Below are 16,582 nucleotides of genomic sequence, written 5' to 3'. Positions count from 1 at the left end.
ACTTTGATAGTTCAAAGGCAAAGTGTAGACTGCAAGGTTAAAATATCCCATCAATCAGGCTCCACATACAACCAGCACAAGCCATCTGTACACTTGATGCAAAAAGCTATCAACCCAGCGAAACAGAACACAATTGATGAGGAACTAGATAAAATTATCACAGATAAAGCACCTACAACGGATCATTCCTCAACATGGTGAAAGAAGAAGGTTACGTTCCTCATCAAATGTTTCATGCTGAGGAAACCGGCCACTCCGTTCCATTAAGCCATCAATGACCAGCACAACGGTAAATAAAACGACTTTATTATATAGTACTGTAGAAGTAGAAGTTGAAAATTATGTTTTATGGGGACCTGGGAACGGATCATTCTCATTTTAATGGTTTCCTATGGAAAATTAATATTTGGAATACACACTTTTCGCCTTGCACACTCTGTCTGGGAACCAAGTTCGTAAGCCAAGGTATCACTGTAATTTCAATTCCGTTTTCATCATTAAATATGAGCAGTCATGTTAATGCTAACAAATATCACTACTCATAAAAAAAAGTCTGCTCAAGTGGAATTTTCATTTTATATCACCGTAATACCATTCGTATTTTTTCATAAACAGTATACATCGTAAGAACACTGCAAGAACGTACAGTGAGACCTCAACTTACGAACTTAATTGCTTCCCAGACAGAGTGTAAGGCGAAAAGTGTGTATCTCAAAAAAAAATCCCATAGGAAACCATTAAAATGGGAATAATCCGTTCCCGGGTTTCCATAAAATATACTTTTCAACTAAATAAGCCTTAAAACTACACACAACATACCTTATTCTATGTATAATAAATGTGCTATTGTATTGTAATGAAAGAAATACACTGCATTGTATCATAAAGTCGCTTTATTTACATTTGTGATGGTCATTGATGGCTTGATGGAATGGCATTGGAAGTCGAAGGTCAAAGGGAATTGCTGTTTGGAAAGAGAGGCGCATTACATGACGACTGTAATTAAAGAAATAAACTGCTGTAAAATAAAGTTTTATTTACCTTTTTGATGGTCGTTGATGGCTTATGGAGGGAGAGTCACCTTCCATAAGGACTGTTGGTAACTTAACCTCTGGAGCTGTTTGGTCGTGTGCTTCCGCCGAAGATCACTCCGCCAGCCGTGGTGGGTGTGTATTATGAAAATAGTGCTTATTATAAGGTTTAATTTTCATAAATTTGACGTTTGTAAGACAAAAAGTTTGTAAGTTGAGGTGTTTGTAAGTTGAGGTCTCACTGTACTTGATTATTGCTAGAAATAGGTTGTCTTTTGTGAAAAGGATTCAAAAATGTTTACATGTGAAATTTCGTTCATAAAATTACACTATATAACATTACACCCGCGTACGTTTTAACCCACAATTTGGGTTACTGTATATTTTACCGTATACCACTCCCCTCACCCCCCCCCCCCCCAATAGGAATAAATAATGAAGACGCATTTTGGCCTGAAATGGGCCACGCAAACAATTATGTACTTAGTTTCTTCCAGCAAATGCATTCCACGCGATTGTTTTTTCCCTCGCAGCGAAGCACCCGAAAAGACTAAAACCTTTCATCGGTGAAAAGGCCGCTATTGGTCACCGTCAATAAAAGCATAAAAGCATTTATTTCCCACGTTTGTCAAATTAACAGCGTACTCCATCTCCCATAGGACTTGCGAGGTTTATTAACCTCTCTGTGAAGTGGGACAGGTTTCCGCCGGTGTGCATAACCTCCTGCCTCAATTATAAAACAAGAATTAAGGATGCGGCCATTCAAAACAGTAATGCTGCCTCTTAAAATCCCTTTGTGCCGGCTCCCGCTTTGCTAATGACGAAAGACACCGAATGAACCGCGCCGATCAACGAAACAAATGAAATGGCTGCTCTTAACTGAAGGGATGACTTCACTCTGGATGATTCTGCCACACGGTGATCAAAAACCACTGTTGATGAAAGGCTAAAAACAGTTTCGGAAAGTATGTATGTGTAAGCTCTCAGTCGTACAGGAGTGGTCCATCGATGAGAAGGTTTCTTCAGCCGTTATCTGTACTTCTTTGAATGTGTCGGACGTTTCGCTTCTGCATTGTAAAAATGCACATTGTAAAGAGCAATACATTGGGTAGACTAAACACATTCTCAAAAAAAGACTTTGTCAACATCGCAGGGATAGTAGTAGTGGGCCTCAATCGGCAGTACATCTGCACCTAAAAGCTAGCAACCACTCATTTGATGAGGTTAAAATCTTAGCGAAAGAAAATAGATGGTTTGAAAGGGGAGTAAATGAAGCTATCTTCATAAAACAGAGAAATCCTTCACTAAATCGCCATGGTGGGGTGAGGTTCAATTTGGATCGTTCATACAACAGACTTCTTCGGCAACATAGGCTTAGTTATGCTGATGTTGTTATACCAGAGCAAATGGGGCAATCAGGCCAGTCGTAGACCTCATTTTCAGGCAGGACAATAGAAGTAATCAGTGTAGACGCAGAGTAGTGCTCTACTCCCCCCCCCAACCTGAGAGCAGGGACCAATCATAGCAGAATTTGGCACCGTAACGTCTGAACAGTAGGGATATATATATAGGGCCGAAACTACCAGCAAAAGACTTTAGTTTGCTGACGAAGCCCTTGTAAGAAGCGAAACGTCCTTCAAAGAAGTACAGATGACGGCTGAAGAAACCTTTTCATCGATGGACCACTCCTGTACGACTGAGAGCTTACACAGACAATGTGAAGTTTGCATGTTCTCCCTGTGCCTGCCTGGCTTTTCTCCAGGTACTTTTGTTGTCTTCAATGTTCTAAAAAAAGATCCATGGCAGGTTAATGGATGATTTCAAATTGTCGCTAGGTTGACATCGACTCGGCATCTTTGGCGCAGGACCCCATCCATCGTCAAAAGAATAGACTGACCTTGGACAAACTTAAGTGGTCAATTACACGCCTGTTGATCACTTTTAATTTCTTAATAATTACATTCTCGTCCTCCTCCTCCGCATTCTTTGGATTCTTTTTGTCCTCAGCCACCTCCCACGTAGCTTAGCCCACGAGCTTACTATAGTCATTTAATTTGTGTCATCGTTCACACGGGCGCTCTAAACTTTCAAGATCTCCGCCATTAATTGGCCTAATTTACACTCCCACTGCTGCATGCTCATGCAGTCATCAAAATTGTGCACGTATTTGCATGCAATTGTAGAGAATTAAAAAAATCTGTGTGTGTGTGTGTGTGTGTGTGTGTGTGTGTGTGTGTGTGTGTGTGTGTGTGTGTGTGTGTGTGTGTGTGTGTGTGTGTGTGTGTGTGTGTGTATGTATGTATGTATGTATGGATGGATGGATGGATGGATGGATGGATTTATATATGATGTATATATTTATGTATTGGATATTGGATATGCCTTTATTAGTCTCACAGTGGAGAAATTTACATTGTATGTGGATATATATGTGTATATATATGTATGTATGTGGATATATATGTGTATATATGTATGTATGTGTATACATATATGTATATGTATGCATGTGTATATATATATATATGTGTGTATGTGTACATATATGTGTATGTATGTATGTGTATATATATGTGTGTATGTATGTATGTGTATATATATGTGTATGTATGTGTATATATATATGTGTGTATGTATACGTATGTATGTGTATATATACAGGTAACATCCGACTTACGACCAGCTCCACTTACGACCACGCGTACTTACGACCACGACCTCCAGACCTTATTTTTTACATTTTTAATTCTACGCCTGGCACCGCAACGCGCTAGCAGGTCGTCAACGCGTTTGCCAATTTTGGCCAGCCAGCCAGCATCTCACTCTCGCACAGCAATCGACCGTGTGATGGCACCAGAGGGGGGAGTTTGTCAGTCATTTAGCCTCTGAGTCTCTTTTCAAAAATTTAAATGTATTTCGACTTACGACCATTTTGACTTACGACCGTTTGGTCGGAATGGAACTCGGTCGTAAGTCGGATGTTACATACATTTTTACAGACTTTTTTTCTAATCCAGCATGTTATATCGTCCTCCCCCCCCCAAAAAAAAAAAAAAAAAAGAAAATAAGTCTCAAAGTGTTCTGAGAAAAATGCGAAAAAAGTGCAAAGAAATGCGGCAGAAACTCGTAACTGCAACGGCGGCGCAAGGAAAGCAGCATCATGTTGTCACTGATTTTTTCCATGCCACCCCCATCAGTAGGAAGCCCTCTGGCGGGGGTTGTTTTAGGTGGGGGGGCAGGCGCATATCAGTGTATTGTTTACCTTATTTATATCATTGAGCTTCGGGTGGGCAGCTTTGTTCCCGTTCCAGGATTCCCTTCAAGTGAGTCATCCTCCCTCCGACTTCCAAGCCACCGTTACCTTGGGAACTCCAGCTCGGGCTTCCCTCAGCTAGACTCATCAGCATCCGTACTCATTAGTGGTCATGATGGTTGAGATTAGTTTTTTTTTTCTTCGTGTACACTCATTTTTGGCCTAACGGGGCAGCACAGGCCAATCTGCTCCATGAGGATGAGATGACCAGACCAGCGCGGCCATTTTGTTAAGGCACATTTGTAATGTATGCAAAAAAGACGGAATAGATGAGGGTGATAATGGGTTTTGGTGGCTCTCGTTTCTTTAACTAGTGATTCGAGTCATAATGGGCTTGGCTAATTTCGCTAATGAGCTAAAGGCGACGTAGACGTCGGCCGGGCGCATCGGCGTGTCAGGTGATGTCCACTTAATAACCGGACTGTTTACATTTCAAAGTCAGTTCATTACCGACGCCAAATGAGTTCCTTCACTCGAGCTATTAGTCCAACTGGCAATTGTTAAATGGGTTCATTTGTTGATGCATTGATGCAGAGCCGGAGTGAGTCACCCACTGGTTGTCACCCTTGGTTGGGGCCAATTCACCCTGCTTAGCTGATCGCCATTAGGCTGCGCTACAACATGAAATGCAATTAGCTTCCCCCACCCCTCCCCGCAGTGAACCAGAAGGGATTTTACACGAGGTTGTCACCATGTTTCTCATATATGGTGAAAAAAAGACATTATAAGATAAGAAATGCGTCCATTGGAATAAGTATTTGTTGAAGTCCAAGAACGAAGGAGTGTTAGCGCAGACCGCCGATCCGTATGTGGAACGGTCGCGGCTTGGAATTGAAGCGGATTTACGTGGGACAGGAGATGTCAGACAGTCTGGCGAGATCATGGGCACAATGAAAAGCTTGTCGCATAGTGTGATAATGACATTTCGAAGCCTCTCACTTGAGTCAATCTTGGATCATTCATGAATGCAGAGCGCCGATGCCCAGGTGGAACGGTCGCGAGTTAGAATTGAAGCGGATTTTTACGTGGGACAGGAGATGTCAGTCTGTTTTTGTCAATGGATGTGACAGCTACGTGTTTGCTTTCAACATTTAGCTTGTAGCAGACAGGCACCACTACGACGGTGCTGATCCATTGGTGAAAAGGATGCTTTGATCCTGTCCTTTTTCATCGATAACTGCTTCAGGAAGTGCTTAAGATTGATTGACTGTCTGTGTTGTGTCACATTATTTGTTATTTTATTTTTTGTTGTTTTCACTTCACTATGGCGGCCTTAAGGCAGCTCCTGTATTTTGTTTTTCTACTTCTTCCTTCCCTTTACTCTTCCTTTCATAACTTTACTGCTGTGAAAAGTACATTTCTCCACTGCGAGACTAATAAAGGCTGATCCAATCCGAGTTAGTTTTTCAACAGATGGAGGGATAGCTCCTTGCTAATGGCAACCTCAAATCACTCTGTTTGAGATCAGCACAGTTTTTGAGTTGATGACTTTGTTAGATTTTTCCATGTTAATTCCCAGGTTTGTGTGTGTATGTGCGTGTGTGTGTATTGTGTGTGTATACAGTATATTGAGTTTACTTGAGCATTCCAAAAAAATGGCCGCTTAGATGGATGTTGTCATAAGTATAGATGCCACATTGTTACAACTGTGTTTCCACTTCCTGGTGACAAGTCAAAACAGTCAGTTGGGTTCACGTTCATTGTCCAAAAGCTTGCATGCACGAATATCTGCCGACAATTGACAAAGTATCTTTGTTTGATTGAGGTAGTTGATGGGAATTGATTGTTAAATTAGCCTGATTTCAATGCAAAGTGGTGCTAGCGGGTCACACGGTTCCCTCCATTCAACCAAGTGACGGATTATAAATGCAGATTCCAAAGCAAACGGGTCTGTCTTCAGAATTAACAGAAGTTTGCACGCAATGACACAACAACATGTACGCAAACGGCGAGTTTTCTTGTCAGCTTGAATTCACAAGCAGCCCGCCAATGGAATGAGACGCCGAGGCGGCGACGACGATCCAAACCAAGCACAATCGCGAGCGTTTGGCTTGGGTAGAATTGGCGGGAGGCAGGGCTACAAGTCCAGCCTCAGAAATAGAGCTGTGAACACCATCTGTCATGCTCTCTCTCCCCGTCTGTTAGCCTGACTGCAGGCAAAAAGGGAGAACGATTCGCTCCGAGCCGCGCTTTGGACCGACGTGGGTGATGATTATATCGTAGGTGTGGGATTTGCGGGGTGTGCGTACGACGGAGAGGCAAGAGGTGGGTACGTGCATGAGGAGGTGCATGAGTAACTCGTGCCGGCAACGGGAAAGGGCTCACCCACACATGACAAGGGGACATAAATAAATAAATAAATAAATACAGTGATACCTTGGTTTACGAACTTAATTGATTCCCAGACAGTGTGTAAGATGAAAAGTGTGTATCCCAAAAATTAATTTCCCATAGGAAACCATTAAAATGAGAATAATCCTTTCCCAGGTCCCCATAAAACATCATTTTCTACTTTCTAATTTTCTAAGCCTTAAAACTGCATAAAATATACATTATTTTATGTATAATAAATGTGCTATGGTACTATGATTTTACGTTTTATTTACCTTTGTGATGTTCGATGTAGGTGCTTTCTCTGCGATAATTTTACCTTGTTCCTCATCAATTGTGTTCTGTTTAGCTGGATTGATAGCTTTTTGCATCAAGTGTACAGATGGCTTGTGCGGGTTATTTGTGGAGCCTGATTGATGGGAATTTTAACCTTGCAGTCTACACTCTGCCTTTGAACTATCAAAGTTGAATCAAGTCCAAATTTCACTGTTTTCTATCCATTCTAACCATCCCCCCCCTCACTGCTGCGTTCTTGACCAATCACGTGGCTTTAACCGACGACTGGGGGCGGGGAATAGAGGACCAAAACAAGCCGGCTGCCATTTTGCTTGTTAGGAGAACTGGCTCGTTCGCGAACGACACATCCGAAAAATAGTTCGTATGCTAAGGTAAAATTTTCATAAATTTAACGTTCGTAAAACCGAAAAGTTCGTAAACCAAGGGGGTCGTAAACCAAAGTATCACTGTATATGTATTAAACGCATATTTAGTTGTCATTAATTTTATCTGTTTTCATTTTCATTAATTTAATTTTGCTTTTAGAGATCATGTGTTTTTGAATGCGGTTTTCATTACCGGCCTAATTTTGGCGTAACGATTAAAATTGACTTCATTTTTGCTCGTATTGGACCGATAATTATTATACATTCTGAATTGTCAGATTATTTCAAACCCCCGTTTACGGTGTATAAGGCACACCGGAGTATAATGCGCACCCCCAATGAATGGTTTATTTTGAAACTTTTTCCATATGTAAGGCGCACATGACAATAAGGTACACCTTCAATGAATAAAAAAAACTTTTCCAAGTATAATATATAAATACAGTAAAGTCTCGTTATATCGATATCGGATATATCGATAGTCCCGGTTATATCGATACTATTTCTATGCACGCACGGAGAAAATTACATGCAAACAGGGTCGGATATATCGATAGTCCCGGTTATATCGATATTTTTTCAGACTCCCTTGAATATCGATATAACGATACTTTACTGTATATAAAAGTTTTCCAAATATAAGGCTCACCACATTATCTGTGTCGTTCAGACAAACAAGCACACGACTTATTCAGAGGTGTTAAAACTGAAAAACTCCTCAACGTGATTCACAGTTCTAAAAAAAGCATATATACATAACTGAAAAAAAATAACAAATAATGCAATGCCGCCTTGTGCTCTGTCATTTGGGAATACTTAGGCTGCAGTGTAGGAGGAAATCGGAAAAAAAAAAAACAAGAAATAGACCCATTAATATGATGGATCACATATTTTTAAAAAAATCATCAACATTATACTTTTCAAGCCGAGATGCATTTTGTATCCAATTCGGAAAGCGGGAGGGCTAAATAACACATTCAAATTTTTTTTTTTTTTACATCGCCACAATGAGTTTTGAAATAATCTGACAACTCGGGATCAGTAATAATTATCGGTCCGATAATGAGATCAATTTTAATCGTTCCCATTCCGGTACTAAAAACTGCATTCAAAAACTCTATCTATATATCTCATCTATAAAAAGTGATATTTATGAGAAATAAATATGCGGTTTGATACATATACTGTATTTTCCGGTGTATAAGGCGCACCCAAAAGCCATCGTTTTCTTAAAAGGATGACCCTGCGCCTTATACGGAGGTGCGCCTTATGTGAAGTCATATTGAGCCACAACATATCTCGCAACTACTATCAGCAGCCCCCTACTCCATTTTCCTCTTGTAGAAGAAGTATTGCGTAACCCCAGCCTCTAGTAGCGCCTAATAATGTGGTTTGCCTTATATTTGGAACTTTTATATTTATATATTATACAGGTAATATCTGACTTACGACCAGCTCGACTTATGACCACCTGTACTTACAACCACGACCTCTAGACCCTATTTTTTAAATTTTAATTCTACGCCTGGCAACGCGTACGACAATTATGGCCAGCCAGCCAGCATCTCACTCTCGCACAGCAATCGACCGCGTGATTGTACCAGAAGCGGGGCGTTTGCGAGTCATTTAGCTTCTGAGTCTCTATTCAACATTTTGAATGGATTTCGACTTATGACTATTTTGACTTACGACCGTTTGGTCGAAACGGAACTCGGTCGTAAGTCGGATGTTACCTGTGTTTGGTTTTTCATTCATTGAAGATGTGCCTTATACTCCGCTGAGCCTTATACAGTAAAGTCTCGTTATATCGATATTCAAGGCAGTCCGAAAAAATATCGATATAACCGGGACTATCGATATATCCGACCCTGTTTGCATGTAATTTTCTCCGTGCGTGCATAGAAATAGTATCGATATAACCGGGACTATCGATATATCCGATATCGGTATAACGAGACTTTACTGTATATGAAACAAGTTTGAAAATACACCGTTCATTGGGGGTGCACCTTGTTCTGCGGTGCGCCTTATACACCAGAAAATATGGTATGTCAAAATCGTAATGTCATATTTTACGCATAACAATTGGACATTTCAGAACAGATTTTAACAAGGATCATTCAAGATGATTTTCTTTCGCGGGCCACATGAAACAATATGGTGGGCCACATATGGCCCGCGGGCCTTGACTTTGACACCAGTGGTACATGTATATATGCACCAAAGAGGAAATAGTCCACGACAGACGGAACTTAAAAAAAAATCAAATAACTGCTTCCAATCAAAGAACAGTCCAAACTTTATTATTATTATTATTATTTGGGTGTAATCTTCATCCCGCCTCCACACTGGGCTCCCCTGAGGTAGACCACCCACTATGTGAGAATGTCCTGTAGATGAGTGTGAGCATCATTTCCCCCGGTGACCATCACCGAACTGTCTTCCGAAGTGCGGCTTTACAGTACAGTGATACAGTACCTCAGTTTACAAACCCCTTGGTTTACGAACTATTCGGTTTACGAATGTTAAATTTATGAAAATTTTACCTTGGCATACGAACTATTTTTCATACACGGGATACACACGGAGCGCCACAATGAGTGCTGTGTCATTCACGAACGAGCCCGTTCTCTTAACAAGAAAATGGCAGCCGACTTGTTTTTATCCTCTATTCCCCGCCCCCAGTTTTCAGTTAAAGCCACGTGATTGGTCAAAACCGCAGCAGTGGGGGCGGGGGGGTAAAACATTACAGACAGGCAGACGACAATGAGAGAGTTTCAACTTTGATAGCTCAAAGGCAGAGTGTAGACTGCAAGGTTAAAATATCCCATCAATCAGGATTCACAAGTAACCCGCACAAGCCATCTGTACACTTGATGCAAAAAGCTATCAACCCAGCTAAACCGAACACAATTGATGAGGAACTAGATAAAATGATCGCAGATCATTCCTCAAGATGGTGAAAGAAATAGAAATACATTAAATTTAATTACATTAAAAATCCCAATTTGATCGTTTCTGGGTAAATACGATCCAGAAAGATTGATTGTAATCAGCCTGCCAATAAATAATGTGATCGTCATCGGGCAACCAACCAATTATATTGTTCCATTTTGTGTTACTTCCGGGTTGTGTGAACGCTGGCGCGAATGGCTGCCGCTGCTCACCCGTGACTGTAAAGTGTCCTTGAGAGGTTCGAAAGGCGCTTAGAAATTAAATGTTATTATTATTATTATTATTATTATTATTATGATTATTGTTATTGTTGTTGTTGTTGTTATTATTTGAACACCAATTTCATCACAAATAAGTTTTAGTTTCACGTTTCACGCATGACCTTTGTGGCCTTTCATGGCATTGCGTCACAGTACCTTGGTCACCCTGCAGGGGGAGCTTTCGCATACAGAAATAGCCAACCTGATCCGAGGCTACTGAGACAAGATATTCCATGTCAACTAAAGGGGTGTGGGGGGGGGTGGACTTCCGTGTTTACTTCAAGTGCTTTTCAGGCCATTTCACAGACAACATATTTAGCCCTTTTTCCTCCCACTCGAGTATGCGAGCGTCTCGTCGCGAAGTCGATGAAACAAACGTTCCTGTGAGCGATTTGCGCGGCGCGCGGCATCTGCGCGCTGGCCTCGGGATTGGGGGGGGGGTGGGGGGGGGGGGGGGGGGTTGAACTTGACATGTGCATCATTATTTTTTGCAAGCGCGCATATGACATGCGATGAAGATGCAACCTGCTGTTGCAGAACACATTTCTTTTCCATGGAATTAATTCATTAGCTTCGGGTTTTAATTTATGACAAAAGCAGCGCCGAGCGACGGTCTCGGCCAATCGTATTTGTTTTAGTAATGGTATAATGATCATCGCCTTGGTTATGAAGTCGACGGACATCTGTGCAAATGCCAAGTTTTTATGATGTGATTTTAATATATCATTTATTTTATCTCATTCACTGCCAGACAATGTTAAAAAAAATATGTACATTCCAGTGCCAGGGTTTTTGTCATTGTCACTTGAATTCCAGGACCCACAGAATGTAGAGTGAACGCTGCCGCAAATGGCTGCCGCTGCTCACCCGCACAAAAAAATTACGTGACTGTAAAGTGTCCTTGAGAGTTTTGAAAGGCGCTTAGAAATGAAATGAAATGTATTATTATTATTATTAATATTAATATTAATATTAATATTAATATTAATATTAATATTAATATTATTATACATTAAATTTCCAAGCACTTTTCAAAACTCTCAAGGACACTTTACAGTTTTTTTGTGCGTGTGAGCAGCGGCAGCCATTCGCACTAGCGTTCACTCTACCCGGAAGTAACGCAGCAGCAGCAGGAAGAGGAAAGGAAAGAAAGAAGTGGCAAAACCAAATACAGGAGCTGCTGGAAAGGCAGCCACTCTCGCGGCGCCATCTTCAAGTATTAAAAAAAAAAAAATACATAAATAATATGACAACACAAAGACACACAGTCATTCATTCTTCAGCACTTGCTGTACCCTCTTTGTGACATGAAGCAATTCGAGATGAAAGAGGAGAGGATCAAAACGTCTTTTTCAGCAGTGGATCAAGGACGTCATTAGGACAACATTGAATGCAGCATTAAAAAAAACATTGACTCATCTTTCATCTGAAAAAAATGGATTAATTCCTAAATTATATGGCTTTGGAGTTATATGAGCTTGAAATGAGGACAGACGTCCAAAATACAATGCAATATATATACATATCGGTTTATTTAACAACAGCCGAAACTGGAACAAAGCACTAACATGGAAAAAAAGGGGAATGCTGCCCCCTTGTAGAAAAAAAAACTAATTCCAGAGTCCATAGCCAGCGCTTTATCGGCACCCAAGCATGAAAAAACAAAACCCGAACAAATTCGGGAATGGCGCTCTCCATCATATTTTTAAATCCCGAATAAATATGTGAATGGCAGTGAATGAGTTAATCTTCGGAAGCTTTTTTTTTTGGGCGAAAAAAACGGCACTTCCTAATAGCAGTCAATGTTAGCATAAATGACACAATGTGAATGACTGCTTTGTTTTTGTCACATATAAGTCATAAACAAATTCATATTTGACCGTTTCTGTTGATCACGTGATCGAAATTCCTCTTCTGACATTAGTCATTTTTACGGATCAAAAATTTCCTGCATGTTGCAAACAAACACATTTTTGTTTCATGGGGGTTCTTGCTGAAGAAAGGATTTCTAAGCGGGACAGTTATTAATGGTAAGAGTCATTTTTATTACTTTATTTTCTTGCTAGGGTGCTGATAAAGCGCTGGTCAGAACTCTGGCAGTGTTTTTTCCCTTACACAGGGGGGGCAATATTTCCCTTTTTTTCATGTTAGCGTTTTGTTTGTTTTGTTTGTTTGTTTGTTTGTAGGGCGCGGAAAATCCTACTGGACCCTCCGCACCCTGCCCACCACCTTTTCCAGCTACTCCCCTCAGGCAGGCGCTACCGATCCATGCGCACCAAATCCAGCAGACATTTAAACAGCTTCTTCCCCCAAGCCATTAACTCTTTGAACTCTTTCAACAGTAGCCAAAATGGAACTGTATAGTGCCACTTAGCAGTTTTTTTTTTTTTTGACAACGATACTAGTGCAGCGTGTTCTACCGGAAACAAATTCCTTGTGTGTTCTACATACTTGGCAATAAAGATGATTCTGATTCTGATTATAGCTTCAGCTGTTAAAGCGCGATTGTAAAATGTATTGTATTGTATTTTGTACAGCCGCCCTCATTTCACACTCATATAACTCCAGGCCCATATAATTTAGGAATTAACTCCTATGTTCTAATGAAAGAAGAGAGGCTATGGTTTCTTACACTCCTCTTCCCCTCCCATGCAGACTATTTTCCTCCAACGCCACCAAGTGGGACCGGTTTCCACCGCTACCAGTTCCTGCTGTACCACCAAGGCGAAGAAATCACTCCCGACAAAGTGGAAACGGCGAAACGAGGTAATGACTCTCAGAGGTCGCGACCTCCCCGGGACACTCGAGGCCGCAACTGCTAACATGTGGTTAATCCGGAGAAATCATCACATGAATAATAGCATGCGGTTTTGAATATTTGATGCAGTTTTGTGCAAGCGGAAGAAGACATTTACCACTCCTTTTTTTTCTCCTCATGGAGCTACGGAACCCACCCATACTTAGTTTGGCTTCCTCTAATTGACGGATTATTTCCTCTCCAAATGTTTTAACTGCTAAAAAAAAATCGTATTACAAGTTTTATTCATGAGTAATGAAGGATTTTCTTTGTGCCACCTGTTGAAGGGATAATTGCCACTTTTGTATTTATTTATGTATGTATTTATTTATTGGTTTATTTATTTATTGGTTTATTTTTTAAATATTGTTGTTTCTTTGTATATTTTTTGTTTGTTTGGGTGTTTGTTGGTTAGTTTTCATTGATTTATTTGTTTATTTTTTTGCTTATCTATTACTTTTTTATTTTTGTATTTATATTTTTTATTTGTTTGTTTGTTTATTTGTTTTTTTGTGTATTTGTTGGTGTCTTTATTTATTTATGTGTTTATTTATTTATTATGGTTTTATAAATTGTATTTATTTTTTGTTTGTTTGTGTGTTTCTTGGTTGGTTTGTATTTATTTGTTGATTTTTTTGCTATTTTTTTTAGTTTTTTTGTATTTATAATTGTTGTTTGTTTGTTTTATTTGTTGGTGTATTTGTTGGTGTCTTTATGTGCTTATTTTTTTACTTTAGAATGTGTATTTGTTTATTTGTTTGTTTATTTTTTGTTTGTTTGTGTGTTTCTTGGCTGGTTTTTATTTATTTGTTTATTTTTTGCTATTTTTGTATTTATGTATGTATTATGTATTTATGTATTATTATCATAAATACATATTATGTATTTATGTATTAAGTTTTTTTGTATTTATCATTTTTGTTTGTTTTATTTGTTTGTGTATTTGTTGGTTTCTTTATTTGTTTATTTATGTGCTTATTTATTATTTTTTTTATCATTTGTATTTCTTTATTTGTTTATGTTGAAGTAAGTTTATTTGGTTTTTGTTTGTATTTGTTGGTGCATTTGTTTGTGTATTTTTGATGTGCTAATTTATTAATTTATTTGCTTATTTATTATTTTATTTATTTGTTTATTGATTTGCTTATTGATTTATTTTTTTTAATTTTGTATTTATAATTTTTATTTGTTTGTTTGTTTATTTGTTTTATTTGTTGGTGTCTTTATTTATGTGCTTATATATTATTTATTATTTTTTATAATTTGTATTTTTCTTTTTTTTTGTTTGTATTTTTGGTGTATTTTTGGTGTGCTTATTCATTCATTTATTTGTTTGTTTATTCTTTCATATATTTTGTATTTATAATTTTTATTTGTTTACTGTTTGTTTGTTGGCCATGTGCAATGATATGGTGTCAACAGAAAGAATTTTGGCTGGACATTATCGGAAAAAAAAAACATTTAAAAATCATAAAAAAAATTAATATGGTGATGATTTGTTGACCTATTTGGCCAGATTTCATTCCATTCCATTCGCTCGATCTTAGGACGCCGTTTATCAACCTGGAAACCCGCTAATGTCCTCATCAGAGGACTTCCTGTAATTAAATAGATGATCGTGTCCCATCCCATGTTGTCTCCTGCCACCTATTTGAAGTCTTAGAGGATTTTTGTCTCGCTTCTGTCGCGCACCTGCCACAATTGGACTAGCCTCCACTTGGCTTTGACAAGGTTATCGCCATACACACGAAGCGAAGGGAATCCCATGTCTCCCCACCACCTCCTCCGTTAAGTATGTTCACTTATTAGCGTCTAACCCCCCCCCCCCCCCCCCCCCCCCCACTACCCATGTGCTGTGACACAGAGCGCATTTGTCAAGCCGGTGACATTAATTGATGTGATTTACAATGGAGGGGGCGGGGTATTTAGTCGTGGGTGGGAGACTCCTAATGATCATTTTCCACTTCCATCGACGGAGTCGCTGACTCAATTTGATTGCAAATATGTTTTTTTTTCTTTCATCTGGGGCCATGTCTTTAGTTAATACGCGGTGTGGGGGGGGCGTCGTCGCCACTGTGACGAACGGTGGGAGTCGCTTGTGTCTCCTGTGTTTGTAAATGTGGGTCAGTGACCTCATGGAGGCACTTGGTTTTGTCGCCGGGGAGGGGGGAGGGGGGGTCAGGTAGGGGGGGTATGTGCTCTTGGCACCATGAAGTGAACATAGGGAATCCCCTGTGGGGGTGATGGGGTGGGTCAGGGGAGTGGGCATTGGGCTCCACGGCCCATGTGATACTTGCTAGTCACTTTGGCAAGCTGCTCAACATGCCATGCCATTGACTTTGTGAAGGGATGTAATGGCGCTGGGGGGGGGGGGGGGTGGCGACCTTCTCGTCATTCAGGAACCTGACATCGGCGTCAATGGCTGAAAGTGACGGTTTGAAAAAAAATCACAATTCCTTGTTCACCAAATATGAATCTGATGATGATACGGCGCAAAGATGCGGATGGCGGTGGCGGCATGTGTGGTGGTGGTGGCGGTGGTGTTGCTCATCTTGCCTTCTCAAGCCCCCACACTGCCAGCTCAGCACACTCCACAGTAATTGAAGCCATTTGCAATGTTGCAGGGTGGTAATGGGCAGATCCATGTCTACCACCCACCCACCCACAGCCTCGACCATTAATCAGAGCGCCGTGCGGTCGCACAGCCAGGAATTTTGGCTGCTGCAGCACACTGAACATTTTCACCTTTTGGATGACAGTTTTTTTTTTCTTCATAATATGTACTGGATATTTTTCAGGTCCAAATTTTTACTCATTTAGCTAAAATTTAAATGCTGAATGCAAAACTGCGGTCATTTTTTTTACCTCATGAATGAATAAATGAAACATGAATGAATAAATAAATAAATAAATAAATAACCAAATGAATGAATGGGAAATAAATAAATAAATAAATAAATAACTAGAGGGAGTAAAAAAAACAATTAATGAATAAATAAACGAATGAATAAATAAATACATAAATAATTACAAAAATAAATGGAAAATAAATAAATAAATAAATACATAAATAAATGCATGAATGAATAAACGGATTAACAAATGAATTAATAATTAAATTAATGAATGAATGGGAAATAAATAAATAAATGAAGGGATTAATTAATGAATAAATAAATAAATAAATAAATAAACGAATAATTACAAAAATAAATACACGGATGAATGGAAAA

The 16,582-nt window shown here is 39.5% G+C and overlaps 1 protein-coding gene across 1 annotated transcript in view; it reads left to right on the top strand.

Moving 5' to 3' along the window:
• pebp4 (phosphatidylethanolamine binding protein 4) overlaps positions 1-16,582 on the top strand; it is a 77,967-nt gene that overhangs the window by 54,735 nt on the left and 6,650 nt on the right. Inside the window, exon 4 of the mRNA XM_088995444.1 lies at positions 13,208-13,318. Within this exon, the coding sequence (XP_088851570.1) occupies positions 13,208-13,318 (111 nt within the window). The remainder of the gene's footprint in view (positions 1-13,207; positions 13,319-16,582) is intronic.

The sequence above is a fragment of the Hippocampus bargibanti genome, linkage group LG04 (genome assembly GCF_051943395.1).
Source record: "Hippocampus bargibanti isolate YZ-2025 linkage group LG04, ASM5194339v1, whole genome shotgun sequence".
In the NCBI taxonomy this organism is placed as follows: Eukaryota; Metazoa; Chordata; class Actinopteri; order Syngnathiformes; family Syngnathidae; genus Hippocampus; species Hippocampus bargibanti.
Note: the sequence above shows the minus strand (reverse complement) of the source record. Positions and strands in the feature narration are given on the sequence as shown.